An 18,924-nucleotide genomic window follows, 5' to 3' on the forward strand; every position below is an offset into this window, starting at 1 on the left:
CAGATTACCCAGAGAATCCTCCCTGTCACACCACCTTATCTTGCTGTATCTGTGCCATACTACTGTTGTGAATTGGACTTTATTAAAGTTACGGTAAATGGGCCCTATCTACTCAGTTTTGTCCAGAACGTTTTCCCTGTGTGTGGACTACTTTATTCCATCGTCAAGATTCATGTATGTGTAGGGACACGTATGTGGTGGGACATGTAGTGGTGGGATACTATGCGGTGGGACACAATATGTGGTGGGACACGTATGTGGAGAGGTCTCTTACTAGTTCTACATACATTACATATTATGATTACGGATAATGCATAGACAAACGACACCTAGTATGTAGGAGGACTACTTCGGTACTATTGTATCTTGTCTCCACCACAAAAATGGGTGGAGACCTGGGATACAGCTGTGGGAGGTATACAGTACGCCCATAGCTGCTGATTGGCTGGGCTCCTGTCTGAGCAGTTTGGTATGCGAGCTCCCTGATGCCGCAGGGAAGCGGGGACAGGGCACTGCAAGCAGCGGGGTGGTTGGCACTGACAGCAGCATAGATGGGTAAGCGGCCAGCTGCCCACCCAGCCAGCGGGGACTGGACAGGGAAGTGGGACAGCAGCGGGCAGCAAAGGGTGTTCGACAAAGCCGGAGATGGTAGGGCAGCGGGTCCGGAGATGATGGCAAGGCAGCGGGGTGCACAGGGAACGCAGCATCGGGTTGGTCGGCACTTAGAACAGCGGAGATGAGAGGCCAGTGGGCCCAGGGAACTGTGTGACAGCAGCGGCCCCTGAAAACAGCAGCAGTGGGGTGGTCAGCACAGAAAGCAGCGGAGGGAGGCGGCCAGCGGGGACAGGGCAGGGAGAAAACCCCGAGAGAAGATGGCACAGCAGCGGCCGGGCTGGAAAGGGGACACAGCATCGGGGCGGTCGGCACTCACAGCAGCAGAGATGGCCGCCAGAGTCCAAGGGGAGAAGATAGAAGCGGAGACTCGAAGCTGATGGCTGGCAGGGCAGTGGGGACAGCCAGCCAATCAGCAGCTTTGGTGTCACCTGTATTTCAACACAGCTCACCCATCTCTCCACCCCTTGCTTCCGGTGGAGAAAAGCTACAACAGTACCGACTACTTCTGGTTGTCTGGTGGGTCTATAAACACTCAGGGCTGTCCCTGGACACTGGGGTTTCCAGTTGGGGTACAGCGGGCATGGCGCTGAGAACACCAGCACCTCAGCACAGTTCCGGCTGGGGTTCAGCAGCACCTCAACTCCGGCCAGGGGTCAGCAGCGCTTTAGTGCACAGTGCAGCACCTCAGCGCTGGCTTTGGATCAGCAGTGCGCCTCAGGGCACAGTGCAGCACCCCACCATCGGCCGGGGGTCAGCAGCACCTCAGCGCGGGCTGGGGGTCAACAGCGCCTCGGTGCCGGCCAGGGGTCAGCAGCGCTTCAGTGCACAGTGCAGCACCTCAGCGCTGGCTTTGGATCAGCAGTGCACCTCAGCGCACAGTGCAGCACCCCAGCACCTGCCGGGGGTCAGCAGCACCTCAGCGAATAGTGCAGCAGCCCAGTACCGCCCGGGGGTCAGGGGCGCCTCAGTGCACAGTGCAGCAATGGTCGGGGGTCAGCAGGGAATCAGTGCACAGTGCAGCACCCCAGCGCCGGCCGGAGGTCAGCAGCGCCTCAGCGAACAGTGCAGCACCCCAACATCGGCAGGGGGTCAGCAGCGCCTCAGTGCACAGTGCAGCACCGGCCGGGGGTCAGCAGCGCCTCAGTGCACAGTGCAGCAATGGTCGGGGGTCAGCAGGGAATCAGTGCACAGTGCAGCACCCCAGCGCCGGCCGGAGGTCAGCAGCGCCTCAGCGAACAGTGCAGCACCCCAACATCGGCAGGGGGTCAGCAGCGCCTCAGTGCACAGTGCAGCACCGGCCGGGGGTCAGCAGCGCCTCAGTGCACAGTGCAGCACCTCAGCGCCGGCCGGGGGTCAGCAGCGCCTCAGCGAACAGTGCAGCACCTCAGCACCGGCCGGGGGTCAGCAGCACCTCAGTGCACAGTGCAGCACCTCAGCACCGGCCGGGGGTCAGCAGCACCTCAGTGCACAGTGCAGCACCACAGCGCCGGCCGGGGGTCAGCAGCGCCTCAGTGCACAGTGCAGCACCCCAGTACTGGCCGGGGGTCAGCAGCGCCTCAGCGAACAGTGCAGCACCTCAGCACCGGCCGGGGGTCAGCAGCGCCTCAGTGCACAGTGCAGCACCGGCCGGGGGTCAGCAGCGCCTCAGCGCCGGCCGGGGGTCAGCAGCGCCTCAGCGCACAGTGCAGCACCCCACCACTGGCCGGGGGTCAGCAGTTCACAGTGCAGCGCCTCAGCGCCGGCCGGGGGTCAGCAGCGCCTCAGCGCACAGTGCAGCACCCCAACACTGGCCGGGGGTCAGCAGTTCACAGTGCAGCACCCCAGCATCGGCAGGGGGTCAGCAGTGCACAGTGCAGCGCCTCAGCGCCGGCTGGGGGTCACAGGGCACGGAGGAGACTGGCACCACGGCAAACACGAGAGGTGGCGCATGCGCGGTGAGGGCCCAACATGGCGGCGCCCAGCGGCACCTCAGCAACTGGTGACAGGGAGACCGGGCTGAGGAGAAGGAAAGGAAAAGAAGCCGCAGCTGACCAGAAGAGGGTCCCAACAGAGAAGAGGGGCGGAGGGCGCAAAACCTGCCTGCTGCCCGGCACTTACTGGCTCACTAGAATAGTGCTGCTGAGAGCCCTAGCGGCCATATACTGTGAGTGCTGTATATACTGCCCTGTATACTACTGTATATACCGCCCTGTATACTAGTGTATATACTGTGAGTGCTGTATATACTGCCCTGTATACTACTGTATATACCGCCCTGTATACTAGTGTATATACTGTGAGTGCTGTATATACTGCCCTGTATACTACTGTATATACTGTGAGTGCTGTATATACCGCCCTGTATACTAGTGTATATACTGTGAGTGCTGTATATACCGCCCTGTATACTAGTGTATATACTGTGAGTGCTGTATATACTGCCCTGTATACTAGTATATATACTGTGAGAGCTGTATATACTGCCCTGTATACTAGTGTATATACCGCCCTGTATACTACTGTATATACTGTGAGTGCTGTATATACTGCCCTGTATACTAGTGTATATATTGTGAGTGCTGTATACCGCCCTGTATACTAGTGTATATACTGTGAGTGCTGTATATACCGCCCTGTATACTAGTGTATATACTGTGAGTGCTGTATATACCGCCCTGTATACTAGTGTATATACTGTGAGTGCTGTATATACCGCCCTGTATACTAGTGTATATACTGTGAGTGCTGTATATACCGCCCTGTATACTAGTGTATATACTGTGAGCGCTGTATATACCGCCCTGTATACTAGTGTATATACTGTGAGTGCTGTATATACCGCCCTGTATACTAGTGTATATACTGTGAGCGCTGTATATACCGTCCTGTATACTAGTGTATATACTGTGAGTGCTGTATACCGCCCTGTATACTAGTGTATATACTGTGAGTGCTGTATATACCGCCCTGTATACTAGTGTATATACTGTGAGTGCTGTATATACCGCCCTGTATACTAGTGTATATACTGTGAGTGCTGTATATACCGCCCTGTATACTAGTGTATATACTGTGAGCGCTGTATATACCGCCCTGTATACTAATGTATATACTGTGAGTGCTGTATATACTGCCCTGTATACTAGTGTATATACTGTGAGTGCTGTATATACCGCCCTGTATACAGCTGTATATACTGTGAGTGCTGTATATACCGCCCTGTATACTACTGTATATACTGTGAGTGCTGTATATACCGCCCTGTATACTACTGTATATACTGTGAGTGCTGTATATACTGCCTGGTATACCAGTGTATATACTGTGAGTGCTGTATCTACCGCCCTGTATACAGCTGTATATACTGTGAGTGCTGTATATACCGCCCTGTATACTACTGTATATACTGTGAGTGCTGTATATACTGCCCGGTATACCAGTGTATATACTGTGAGTGCTGTATCTACCGCCCTGTATACAGCTGTATATACTGTGAGTGCTGTATATACTGCCCTGTATACTACTGTATATACTGTGAGTGCTGTATATACCGCCCTGTATACTAGTGTATATACTGTGAGTGCTGTATATACCGCCCTGTATACAGCTGTATATACTGTGAGTGCTGTATATACTGCCCTATATACTAGTATATATACTGTGAGTGCTGTATATACCGCCCTGTATACAGCTGTATATACTGTGAGTGCTGTATATACCGCCCTGTATACTAGTGTATATACTGTGAGCGCTGTATACACCGCCCTGTATACTAGTGTATATACTGTGAGTGCTGTATATACTGCCCTGTATACTAGTGTATATACTGTGAGTGCTGTATATACCGCCCTGTATACTAGTGTATATACTGTGAGTGCTGTATATACCGCCCTGTATACTAGTGTATATACTGTGAGTGCTGTATATACCGCCCTGTATACTAGTGTATATACTGTGAGTGCTGTATATACCGCCCTGTATACTAGTGTATATACTGTGAGTGCTGTATATACCGCCCTGTATACTAGTGTATATACTGTGAGTGCTGTATATACCGCCCTGTATACTAGTGTATATACTGTGAGTGCTGTATATACCGCCCTGTATACAGCTGTATATACTGTGAGTGCTGTATATACCGCCCTGTATACTAGTGTATATACTGTGAGCGCTGTATATACTGCCCTGTATACTAGTGTATATACTGTGAGTGCTGTATATACTGCCCTGTATACTAGTGTATATACTGTGAGTGCTGTATATACTGCCCGGTATACCAGTGTATATACTGTGAGTGCTGTATCTACCGCCCTGTATACAGCTGTATATACTGTGAGTGCTGTATATACCGCCTTGTATACTAGTGTATATACTGTGAGTGCTGTATATACTGCCCTGTATACTACTGTATATACTGTGAGTGCTGTATATACCGCCCTGTATACTAGTGTATATACTGTGAGTGCTGTATATACCGCCCTATATACTAGTATATATACTGTGAGTGCTGTATATACCGCCCTGTATACAGCTGTATATACTGTGAGTGCTGTATATACCGCCCTGTATACTAGTGTATATACTGTGAGTGCTGTATATACTGCCCTGTATACTAGTGTATATACTGTGAGTGCTGTATATACTGCCCTGTATACCAGTGTATATACTGTGAGTGCTGTATCTACCGCCCTGTATACAGCTGTATATACTGTGAGTGCTGTATATACCGCCCTGTATACTAGTGTATATACTGTGAGTGCTGTATATACTGCCCTGTATACTACTGTATATACTGTGAGTGCTGTATATACCGCCCTGTATACTAGTGTATATACTGTGAGTGCTGTATATACTGCCCTGTATACTACTGTATATACTGTGAGTGCTGTATATACCGCCCTGTATACTACTGTATATACTGTGAGTGCTGTATATACCGCCCTGTATACTAGTGTATATACTGTGAGTGCTGTATATACTGCCCTATATACTAGTATATATACTGTGAGTGCTGTATATACCGCCCTGTATACAGCTGTATATACTGTGAGTGCTGTATATACCGCCCTGTATACTAGTGTATATGCTGTGAGCGCTGTATATACCGCCCTGTATACTAGTGTATATACTGTGAGTGCTGTATATACTGCCCTGTATACCAGTGTATATACTGTGAGTGCTGTATCTACCGCCCTGTATACAGCTGTATATACTGTGAGTGCTGTATATACTGCCCTGTATACCAGTGTATATACTGTGAGTGCTGTATATACTGCCCTGTATACTACTGTGCATATACCACCCTGTATACTACTGTATATACCACCCTGTATACTACTGTATATACTGTGAGTGCTGTGTATATACCACCCTGTATACTTCTGCATATACCGCCCTCTATACTACTGTATATACTGTGAGTGCTGTATATACCGCCCTGTATACTAGTGTATATACTGTGAGTGCTGTATATACCGCCCTGTATACTAGTGTATATACCACCCTGTATACTACTGTATATACTGTGAGTGCTGTATATACCACCCTGTATACTTATGCATATACCGCGCTGTATATACTGTGAGCGCTGTATATACCACCCTGTATGCTGGTGTATATACTGTGAGAGCTGTATATACTGCCCAGTATACTAATGTATATATTGTGAGCGCTGTATATACTGCCCTGTATGCTAGTGTATATACTGTGAGTGCTGTATATACTGCGAGAGCTGTATATATTGTGAGCGCTGTATATACCACCCTGTATGCTGGTGTATATACTGTGAGAGCTGTATATACTGCCCAGTATACTAATGTATATATTTTGAGCGCTGTATATACTGCCCTGTATGCTAGTGTATATACTGGGAGTGCTGTATATACCGTCCTGTATACTAGTATATATACTGTGAGTGCTGTATATACTGCCCTGTATGCTAGTGTATATACTGTGAGAGCTGTATATACCGCCTAGTATACTAATGTATATATTGTGAGCGCTGTATATACTGCCCTGTATGCTGGTTTATATACTGTGAGAGCTGTATATACTGCCCAGTATACTAATGTATATATTGTGAGCGCTGTATATACTGCCCAGTATACTAATGTATATATTGTGAGCGCTGTATATACTGCCCTGTATACTAGTGTATATACCGCCCTGTATACTAGTGTATATACTGGGAGTGCTGTATATACCGTCCTGTATACTAGTGTATATACTGGGAGTGCTGCATATACCGTCCTGTATACTAGTGTATATACTGGGAGTGCTGTATATACTGCCCTGTATACTACTGTATATACTGTGAGTGCTGTATATACTGCCCGGTATACCAGTGTATATACTGTGAGTGCTGTATATACCGCCTAGTATACTAATGTATAAATTGTGGGCACTGTATATACCGCCCTGTATGCTACTGTATATACTGTGAGTGCTGTATATACCGCCCTGTATACTAATGTATATATTGTGGGCACTGTATATACTGCCCTGTATGCTAGTGTATATACTGTGAGTGCTGTATATACTGCCCTGTATGCTAGTGTATATACTGTGAGAGCTGTATATACCGCCTAGTATACTAATGTATATATTGTGAGCGCTGTATATACTGCCCTGTATGCTGGTTTATATACTGTGAGAGCTGTATATACTGCCCAGTATACTAATGTATATATTGTGAGCGCTGTATATACTGCCCAGTATACTAATGTATATATTGTGAGCGCTGTATATACTGCCCTGTATACTAGTGTATATACCGCCCTGTATACTAGTGTATATACTGGGAGTGCTGTATATACCGTCCTGTATACTAGTGTATATACTGGGAGTGCTGTATATACCGTCCTGTATACTAGTGTATATACTGGGAGTGCTGTATATACTGCCCTGTATACTACTGTATATACTGTGAGTGCTGTATATACTGCCCGGTATACCAGTGTATATACTGTGAGTGCTGTATATACCGCCTAGTATACTAATGTATAAATTGTGGGCACTGTATATACCGCCCTGTATGCTACTGTATATACTGTGAGTGCTGTATATACCGCCCTGTATACTAATGTATATATTGTGGGCACCGTATATACTGCCCTGTATGCTAGTGTATATACTGTGAGTGCTGTATATACCGCCCTGTATACTAATGTATATATTGTGGGCACTGTATATACCGCCTTGTATGCTAGTGTATATACTGTGAGTGCTGTATATACCGCCCTGTATACTAATGTATATATTGTGGGCACTGTATATACTGCCCTGTATGCTAGTGTATATACTGTGAGTGCTGTATATACTGCGCTGTATGCTAGTGTATATACTGTGAGAGCTGTATATACCGCCTAGTATACTAATGTATATATTGTGAGCGCTGTATATACTGCCCTGTATGCTGGTTTATATACTGTGAGAGCTGTATATACTGCCCAGTATACTAATGTATATATTGTGAGTGCTGTATATACTGCTCTGTATGCTAGTGTATATACTGTGAGTGCTGTATATACCGCCTAGTATACTAATGTATAAATTGTGGGCACTGTATATACCGCCCTGTATGCTACTGTATATACTGTGAGTGCTGTATATACCGCCCTGTATACTAATGTATATATTGTGGGCACTGTATATACTGCCCTGTATGCTAGTGTATATACTGTGAGTGCTGTATATACCGCCTTGTATGCTAGTGTATATACTGTGAGTGCTGTATATACCGCCCTGTATACTAGTGTATATACTGTGAGCGCTGTATATACCGTCCTGTATACTAGTGTATATACTGTGAGTGCTGTATATACCGCCCTGTATACTAGTGTATATACTGTGAGTGCTGTATATACTGCCCTGTATACTAATGTATATATTGTGGGCACTGTATATACTGCCCTGTATGCTAGTGTATATACTGAGAGTGCTGTATATACCGCCCTGTATACTAATGTACATATTGTGGGCACTGTATATACCGCCCTGTATGCTAGTGTATATACTGTGAGTGCTGTATATACCGCCCTGTATACTAATGTATATATTGTGGGCACTGTATATACTGCCCCGTATGCTAGTGTATATACTGTGAGTGCTGTATATACCACCCTGTATACTAATGTATATATTGTGGGCACTGTATATACTGCCCTGTATGCTAGTGTATATACTGTGAGTGCTGTATACACTGTGAGTGCTGTATATACCGCCCTGTATACTAATGTATATATTGTGGGCACTGTATATACTGCCCTGTATGCTAGTGTATATACTGTGAGTGCTGTATACACTGTGAGTGCTGTATATACCGCCTAGTATACTAATGTATATATTGTGGGCACTGTATATACTGCCCTGTATGCTAGTGTATATACTGTGAGTGCTGTATACACTGTGAGTGCTGTATATACCGCCTAGTATACTAATGTATATATTGTGGGCACTGTATATACCGCCCTACATGTATAATGGAAGCCCTGCGAAACGGACATCCAGGTGGTGTTTGTTTCGCCGCTGCCAGTGAATGGTTCGCGGTTTCCATCACATTGCTGTTTTTGGCATCCATGACGTAACCCCCCGACGACAGCACACTGCGCAGTGAAAAGTGCTGTGAGAACGCTCCTGTAGGCCGGGAACACACTGGTGTATTCCGGCTCTGTTATACAGAAGCGAGGCGCAGCCTGACCGCGGGTCTCCGCACCTGAAATTCCATCATCATAAATTCCCATGATGCTCGGGTCAAGAGACCATCAGGCAGGCCGGGACGGGGTTCCAAATCACGGCGCCGAAATACGCAAGTGTGTTCCCGGTCTCAGCGAAAGTGACCCCATAACATAAAATCCACAGTGCCACCAATAGTCACTGTCCCCCCATAATAATGACAGCGAGCGTCCCACGTAGCGGCCACGGCGACCCCATAAGGGCATGGTCACACATTGTCATGCCGATGTCCGCCGCAGAATCCGGACAGTTTTCACCCCAAAAGCTGCGTGGCGTCCACGTCCCGTTATTTACAATGGGGGCTGGCGCAGGATTTTCCGTGCACGGATTTCATATTTGTATTGCAGATACACCCCAGGGTTTCCCATCTCTGACCTGGACTGCAGGTGACGGACTATACCGTCCCTTCTATTTCCGTCCGTGGCTCCGTGGCCGCGCTCAGCGCTGTCCGAGTTGCACGTGAATTTTTTAAAATAGTTTTTAATGCAAACCATTTCGGCGGAGCGATTTCCTGAGTCAGATGATGGACCTGTTGAGTAGATGAGCGCCGCATCTCTTGGCGGAGGCAGTGATTGCAGTGGAACATTCCTGATAACCCCGGCCAGCTCTGCGCTGTAGTGTTTACTTGGCAGATGCCCCCCTCGCCCCCTCCTCAAGATTGTGGACGCTGTCTTCAATTAGGAGCCTTAAACTGGGCAACATATCGTAAGCAAACCGACCTCACATGACGCATTCTTGGCACCATCCCTCGCCCCTTTGGGAATTTTTCCGGATTGTACGGGGACAACTGGGGTTGTGTATCAATAGCGCCGTTCGCTTGATGTTGATGCGACTGGAGATGAGCGAATCATCATTTCGTAGGTTCACCAGCCTATGTGTCACAACGAATAACTCTCAGACCTGACAGGCGCTCATTGACGCCAGAAGGCGGGCGGATCCATATGATCATGGGGACAAAAAACGGCCAGCAAATTTCCGGTTTTACGCGCGGCACCCTGCCTCAAAAATTGCGCAAGAAATCTGTAACTGAACCGCAGATCTCTGCGGCGGCGATGTACTCGTGTACCCAGGGTTCTGCATACTGATTTAGGTTTTCCACGTGTGGCATCCTTGATGTGGATTCGGCGTAGAAACCTTGACATGTCACTTCTTTTTTTTTTTTCTCACTCACGAAAAAAATTCTGCACCCTATGGTCTACAGCTCGGTCTCCATTGATAGTAATGGGGGACACCATGGATGTGATGTGGAGTCCGTGTCACATCCACTGCATAGTGAAAAACCATGCCAGATATTTCCATGCAAATCTCACATCACATCCATGGTAAAAAAAAAAAAACAGTGGCAAAAATCCACGGTGAGGGCGGCTTCCCACGGACGTATTTGCACGCAATACGCGGAGAATACTATGTGGTTTTGCGCATGTGAAAAAAAAAACACTGCATGCTCTATATTTGTGTGCCACAGGATTATATGGGGGGTTGCGCAGATGCACACCCGATCCCTGAGTAATTGCGCAGCGTAAATTTGTGGAAAATTGTCTAATGCCCACGTGAAAGGTGCCAGTCAGCGCAAAAAGTACAGTAAAGTGCACTAAAACCCGCGCAAAAAAAGGCTACTTCATGGCACAAAGACGTTGTGGAATTCAAAAAGTAACACGTTGCGTTGTATTTTTTTTGGCAGCGTATTCCACGCCATATTTGCAACGGCGCTTATTCCCATCCACAGCAATGGGACTCTACTGGTGCGGATTTGCATCAGATTTGATGCAGATTCCACGGCTGACGGCTGCTCATGTATCTGTTGTGGTGCTACACTGTATATACATCGTATTCACACGGGCCACAGTTTTGTGTCATTTTTGCAAAGTTTTTGCCCGTTATTGCATGAAGCAGCAGGACTTGTAGACTTGGATCCTGACTTTGGGCGTTCACGCTGGAGGACCGGCCATGCGTGGAGTTCTTCTAAGGCCCTTCCACTAGAGAGGAGAAGGATCTGCGCCGGGGCTCTGCTCTCCTGAGACCTCGTCTTAGAAATGTGGCGGAAAATTGGATATTCTCTCCGCAACGAAAAAGCTAATGTTCCACCCCAGCTGCTCCAGCTGAGAACAGCTTGAGCCAGGAGACGAGATCGGGGCCGGGGGTGCAAACAGGGGTCCAATAATGTCCCTCTAAAGCAGGCTATCCGGCCGTAGAAGATTGGGTCCAACCAAGTCTGATATTTCCTCTAATGTTAAGGCCTTCTGTCTCTTGAGATTTGGCGCATCTCTGACCAACCAAACGCGTTTCATGTCTGAAATGTACTAGACATCTTGGGCCAAACGAGTGCATCTTCCTAAAACAGCTCCACTGCTGTTGACAGGTATTGTGTGGTATTGCAGCTCAACCCCATTTGCTTTAAATGGGTATTCCAGGCTTTTACAATTGAGGAGCGTTTTCCGAAAATGAGTCAAGTCCATTTTGTAAGCTTTTGTGCCTTTTGGATACAGTCCGAATCCCCGGGCTTCTGCTTACATCTCTATAAGGTAATATTGAAGCGAGATATCAATTGAGATATTTCCCGTTGTGTAACCATTTTATTTAATGCTCTTCTGCAATATCTCACCGATTGGGAAGTGTACAGCTTTAAGGACCTGTGTGAATCCTGCGTGACGTCTACCTATTGGCTCCAAGATAAAGTCATCTGCCATCTTCACGCTTAAACTGGTTCAATCCAGAAAAGTTGGCATCAAGTTTATTACAATATTATATTTTCATTTTTTTAGATTTTCTCTAAAACATTCCCTTGACTTATTTTGGGAAAAACACTTCTCAATTGATGACCTGATCCTCCGGCCCACTCTGGGTGCGGCGGGGCCGGATATCCACATCGGTGGTCAGAGCCGGAAGTGTAATAGATGCTTCACTCCCTTCGAAATTAATGAGGGCAATGCCCCCTATTACTCTTCCAGCTTCTCGTTGTGGTCAGAGCTGGAAGTAATAGGAGGTTTCCCTCCCATTGATCTCACAGGAGTGATGCCATTTATTACGCTTCCGGTCCTGACCACCGATGTGGACATCCGGTTCTGCTGCACGGTCAGCGGACTGTCGGATCAGGTGATTGGTAGCAGTGTATTCCCACCAATTGACTATTGGGGAAGGGTAGGTCATCAATAGTAAACGCCCAGAATACCCTTTTAATAGAGCGGAGCTGCAATACCACATACAACCTGTCGACAGATGTGGTGCTGTTCCTGGTAAAAAGTGGGTTTGTTTTTTGCTTACAAGTAGAGATGAGCGAGCGTAGTCGCTAAGACAAATTACATGGCAAATTGCCTTTTGCGAGTACCTGCCCGCTCGTCTCAAAAGATTCGGCGGGGAGCGGCGGGGGAGAGCAGGGAGGAACGGGGAGAGATCTCTCTCTCTCCCCCCTGCTGACTCCTGCAACTCACCACTCTCCCCCGCCGGCACCCGAATCTTTTGAGACGAGCGGGCAGGTACTTGCAAAAGGCACTACCCGCTTGAGTAATTTGCCTTAACGAATACGCTCACTCATCTCTACCTACAACTCCTTTACAACTGTGTGAGCTGAGACTGTCGGTAAAAGCTGAGGGAGGCCTTGTTCTGGGTGACATATAACAGCCCCATGACAGCTTAGATGGCTGACAGTGACAGCTGTCAGACAGCTACTTCCCGTTACAGACGTCTGCGCTCACAGGAGAGTGAAACCGCATATCGGGGCATTTTTGGCTTCATTCTTTATAATTGGGGATCTTAGTTTCCCAATAATTTCTAATGCCTGGAAAAGTTGCTCTCCGAGACTTTGATGTACCCCCTTATTAGCACACGCTCCGTATTAAGACAATACTGGCAGCGCTACACTTCACCTTAAAGGAAACCGTGAAGAATATGGATCCTGTAGCTCGCACATAAAATGCCTGGAAGGCGGGCGGCTCTGCCTCATTATATCCCTATAGCACTGAAGGATTCTGTGTTCTCATCAGTCCGCTGATCAGACTTCTATGAAATATACCCCCCCCCCCCCTAAAATCACATCCTGCTCCCCTGTGCTAATTGGCTGTGGTTTCACACAGCTCGTCAGAAATTTATTGAAATAACCCTGGAAAATTATAGTTTGCTAAACGCTAATGTTCATATTTAGGACCCAACTGCAGACCTGGATGTAAATCCGGTCTCTGAGTCTGCGATTAGCGAGCGGAGCGCCATTGCAATTGGATGGGATTTGGAGCATCCTCAGTCAGCTCGATGCTTAAAGGCAATGTTTGGGACTATTACTATGGCTTTCCTGTCCACAGGATAGATCATCAATAGTTGATTGGCAGGGATCCGCCGCTTGGGATCCCCGATAATCAGCTAGTATCGGGCCGGTTCTCATTATGGACTCAGCCAGCAGCTTTGTCTGTAGTGCAGTAGCCTTGGTTAGTACTGCACTGACTTCTATAGGAGCTGTGCTTGCAATACCAACACAGGCCACTGCACTATAGACAGAGCTGTTTGCTCCGGGCGCCTGTTCATAATGACAGCTGATTGGCAAGGATCCCAAATGGTAGACCCCTGCTGATCAACTATAGATGACCTATCTTGAGGATAGGTCATCAATGGTAAAGTCCTAGACAAACCCTTTAAAGACATTTATCCACAGGTTAGGAGACAAGTGTCTGATAGCTGAGGTCTACCCGTTGGGTCCCCAGAAATTCCCCCGAATGCCGTTCCATTCACTTCTATAGGATAGGAGGGAGATTCATGTTCCGGTAATCTCTCTCTATCCCCTAGAAGTTAATGGAGTGGCAACCTATGGATGGGGTCAAAGGTCTTTAGTATGATAACCCCTTTAGGGTGCGTTCACACGTAATGTATTTTGGTGTAGATATGTAGCATAATTTAGGTTGTGGATTTTGGTGTGGATCTGCACCAAAGTGCATGTCACAGTCCACACCATTTAGGCAGGGAGACCACCGTACACATGCCCCTTCTGTCGGGCAGGTAAGATCAGGCTGCATAGGGTTTGCATGGAGCTTCTGAGAGACTTCTAGTCCGTTCTGAAGACACCAAATGCTGGCAGAATGTTTCATCAAAACTTTTTGCATAGTTGCTTCATTCTTAAACTAGAAATGCACACAATACACAAATATTTGGGAAGGTGGAAATACCCTTCAGAGGGTCCCTGAGGATGATCTGTTATCATTTAGGGAAGTGTCTGGCCGGTTCTTGTCCCTGCAATGGAGTTAAAGAATGACATGGCGCCAATTGATCTCAATGGCCTTCTGTGTAACGTGTGAAGACAACGGGTCTGTCAGAACAAGAGGGGGTCTTTGTCTCCTCTCTGGGATATAAGTATAGGGGATGACGTTATATTTAAAGGGGTTTTGTCACTACCCCAAAACGCATCTGTCAGCAGGGCCAGGAAAAATAAAGGGGATATTGACCTCTGTTCAGCCCCCTGAGATGCAGTTGAGCGGTTCCTGTGGCCCAGTGATAATCAGGTGATCGCTGCAGCCAATCGGAGACTGAAGTGTTGCCGTCCAAAACTCCTGGCATCATGATGCCAGGAGTTTGGATGGTGATGCTGCAGCCTGTGATTGGCCACAGCAGTCACCTGACTTATGCCAGACCGTACACTTTGAAGCCACCACAGGAGCCACTCAGCTGAGTCCTTGGGGTGTCAAGGAGAGGTGGTTATGCTCTGGTTTTTTTTTTGTTGTTTCTTTGTTTACGCTGGGCCTGGCTGATAGAAAACTTTTTTAGGGGTAGTGCTAAAACCTCTTTAAAGTGGCCCTCATGTTCTGGAGAAACAAAGATGGCCGCACCACCTCTCTGACTACCTAATGCCCACTGTACGTTAGTATGCATTATTAGTCCGATACACTACAGTCTGCATTGATTGGCCAGTGTTGCTTACATGAATGGAGCGGTGGTTAAGCATATGCACTGCTGCTCATACACCTGGGTCACAGGATCGCTGGGGACCCTGCGGTCAGACCCCCATATCATACCAATACACAGTGTGCATCAGGTAGTGAGAAGTCCGGTTTGGCTGTCTTGGTTTGTCCAGGACCGGAGGGTAAGGGGGCAGCTGGTATGTAATAGTTGGGGGACTATGGTGCAGACTTGGCATAAGGTCATATTGGCACAGGAATAGGGTGTACATTACTTGCATTAGGGGGTGAGGAGGGTAAGGGGGCAGCTGGTATGTAATAGTTGGGGGACTATGGTGCAGACTTGGCATAAGGTCATATTGGCACAGGAATGGGGTGTACATTACTTGCATTAGGGGGGGCATTCAGATGGCCGACTTTTACATGTGAGCTCGGTCTAATAGCAATATGGATGCAACTCATACGTGAAAATAGCACATCGATTCAATGTGTTTAATCACGTCAGCGATTTTATTTTATTTTTTCTCGTGGCGATGCTGCAAGATTTAAAAATGGCTGCATGTCCAATTTTCGGGTGATTCCTCGCAAGCAGTCACATGCCATGCGATGTGCGTGCGAGTGAGATGCGGTTCTTTTTTTTACCATTGAAACTATTGCAGACACTTGCAATTTTTTTTCCCGCATGCATGAAAATCTCAGGGACATCGATGCAATGCATTTTTAAAGCAAATATGCATCATACTCGCACCCCGAATCGCAAGTTTAAGAGTGCGGTCCCAGTCCGAGTTTCTCAGACTGATCTCGCGCTCGCCGTGTGAATGCATCCTTATGTGGTTCTAGTATGTATTACATCTGCTCGGACCAGGATGTCGTGTATTTGGGCAGTAATTCCCATAATCTATACTATGCAGAAACAGATCTGCCCATGTTCTGCATTTAGTGCTGTCTAATCACCAGGGATGTGTAGGGGCTTCCCTCTGACTGGCACTTACTGTCAGGATTATGAATGCTTCGTCTCATGCTAGATTTTTCTGCTGAAGCGCATAAATCCGAGCTGAAGGGGTGGAAGTCAGTAAGATACAGGGAAGGAAAAGTTGCAGGGAGACGCTTGTAGTGAAGCTCATTTGCACAGTTTGGCGTAAAAGTTGCAGCCCCCGGGCATCACAGCATCAGATTAAAGCATGGAAGTAAGGGTCCGCTCTCCGGGCCCCTTACTCTACTGGGCGTTCCTGCCTCCAAGGATCCCGCAACAATCCACAATAAAGCTAATCGTTGAGTGGATCACTTTGTAATCTACTCCATTCTCAGCTGATTCCAGAAAGCCAATGGAGCTTAAAGGGTGTTCAGCGCTGATACTGTTGTTTGGGCATCTAAGAGGAACAGATATTTGGACCCTCTGCGGGTTTGTGGTTTGGAAACTGTATTTTTCGGACCCCTGTAATATTGTGTTCAATAGCCTCCCTAAGCTGGCCGTACGTAATGGGTTGATGGTTGAAGAATGGTTAAAGGGGATGTCTGGTTACCGGCCAACACTTCTCCTGTAGTGCCCACTGTGCTGAAGTTACAAGAGGGGCAGTAGTCACCAGTCCTCTGCCGTGGGGTGCCAGCGCTGTGCACGTTCAATGCCGCCAGCGGGTGGACAAAAGATCTTTTTGGTAAAGACGTTGACTCTGACTGTGGTGCGAAAACTTCTAATGCGGTGGTCTTCTCTCTCCCGGTGATCGGGATCTGAAATCACTCGCCTAATACAGGGGTGAAATCTGCTGCAGATCGGCACCAAAATCCGCAGCAAATCAGCTGCATGTGAAGGCACCCTTATCTGGGCATAACACCCACATGAACAGGTGGATAGTTTACCGCTCTGGTGTGCACGGGGGCGGGTGATCTATTACTCATCAGGGCCCCCATTAGAGAAGCCCCCAGGCTTGTCCACCTCTGACAGTGGTTCTAGGCGGATGCTAACTAGTCATGGCCGATCCGTCCATATAGCGCCACCTCCTCTCTTGGGTCGTAGTACTCAGTAGGGTTAACGCTCAGTGGCGGCACGTGATACTGTTGTGCAATTAGCAGTTACTTCTTTGAATTCCCCCGGCAGCTTTCAGGATAGAACTTGAGGAAATGGATTTACTGTACTTCAGGGTTTTGCTGCCCTGGATGTGTTTTTGCTTCATATTGGTCCCTTTAAAGCAACCTTCTAGACCTCCTGGAACCAGGGGGGGTGTTGTATTACCTGGTGCGGTCCTCTTCCCGATTCGGCCTCTGACCTACCTGTTCCTGGGGCCCCTCAATGGCCATGGTGATTCTTAGACTACCTGCAGGCGGTACATCAGTAGTCCCAGACATTACACACTGCTCTGGTTGGCGGGTACTGATCACGCTACTCGATACAGGAGTGCTGTGGCCATGTTGGAAAAATGAAGAGGGACCCCAGGAACAGGCAGATTGGCTGCAGAACAGGGAAAGGTATACCTCCCCCATCGGTCTCTGGACAGATTTTGTCCTGGGAACAAAGGGTGGTTTTAAAACAGTAAATTAGTGATACCATCCGTCCTGGACTCCAATGAAGCTTCACCATAGGTTGCAACCATAAATGAAAAAAAAATCCTGATTTCCTAGTATATGAATAGAATTCCAGAACGGCAGTAAAGACTGACACACAGCCTGTAAAGTGTAGTGTGCTTCTATTTAACAAGGCAAGTGTATATACCACTCATGCTCTGTTAAAAGCTTTGTGACACCCCCAGCGGGCTGTGGTCGGCAGCAGATCTCTGCTTGCTGTGTGTCAGGGCCAGCAGGCTGAGGCTTTGTTACAGTTGTATCCAGTCTCTTTGAACTCAACACTCCAGACTGCTACATTTTACCTGCACTGTTACTTTGTAGCAAACTGTCAAGACCAGAGAGATTGGAGCTCCTGATGTTGTCTAGACCGGAGACAGCTGTAACAGACCCTCAGCTGTGAGCACCTCAGGATTTAATGAGCAATGTCCTTTCATTGACAGCAAGCAGAGATCTTGGCAGGGGAGAAGAATTGAAGCACAAAGTATATAGAAAGTTGCAGAGGCTTGTAGAGGGCGGAGATATGTTGGGGTGACTGCGCGGGGGGCAGAGCTCATGTGCTGGGGCGCTCCTGACAGATTAAGACATCTCCCCCCAACCTCCCATTAAAAGAAACGAAAAATGAGTTAATGCAGCAGATATTATGAGCAGCGCTCTCTTACGAGGCTTCGGTCCCAGGCTTATATGCTGTAATTAAATCCCAGACTGCGCAGGAAAAGCGCTTCCGTTTGGCCGCGGTGGGCCGCGTTTACAGGGCAGATAATGCTAGTCTGCTGCAGTGAAAATGACTTTATTAGAAGTGGGAGGCGCTGGCACGTTTTATGACTCCTCCATGCCAGGCCTTAGACGAACTCCTCTGTCGGGACCTGCTGACTGCGCCCACACGGGCGGAATACGATAAAGGTCTCAGGGGCAAGGCGTGCAATATCAGTCCATGCTTTGGGTGTGGAGAGGATTAATGTGCTTCTGGGGACCCCCATCCCCTTTTATTTTGGGTTTGTTGTTTTTTTTTCCGCTGCAGAGCAACATGGCGGCTAGACTTCTAGGGGTTAAATCTTCCCACAGCCCATTTCCTTTAGCCCTATTAGGGCCTATGGACATCATGGAGGGGGGCTCCCTGCTCGTGTACTGTGATATTGCAACCCTTTACAGGGGTCTTTCAGGACTA

At 47.8% G+C, this 18,924-nt stretch overlaps 1 protein-coding gene across 1 annotated transcript in view; it reads left to right on the top strand.

Annotated features, from left to right (window-relative positions):
• The first annotated feature begins 2,557 nt into the window (after positions 1-2,557).
• LMF1 (lipase maturation factor 1) overlaps positions 2,558-18,924 on the top strand; it is a 352,396-nt gene continuing 336,029 nt past the window's right edge. Inside the window, exon 1 of the mRNA XM_066576613.1 lies at positions 2,558-2,758. Within this exon, the coding sequence (XP_066432710.1) occupies positions 2,563-2,758 (196 nt within the window). The 5' untranslated portion in view covers positions 2,558-2,562. The remainder of the gene's footprint in view (positions 2,759-18,924) is intronic.

Source organism: Eleutherodactylus coqui, chromosome 8 (assembly GCF_035609145.1).
Source record: "Eleutherodactylus coqui strain aEleCoq1 chromosome 8, aEleCoq1.hap1, whole genome shotgun sequence".
NCBI classification, from domain to species: Eukaryota; Metazoa; Chordata; class Amphibia; order Anura; family Eleutherodactylidae; genus Eleutherodactylus; species Eleutherodactylus coqui.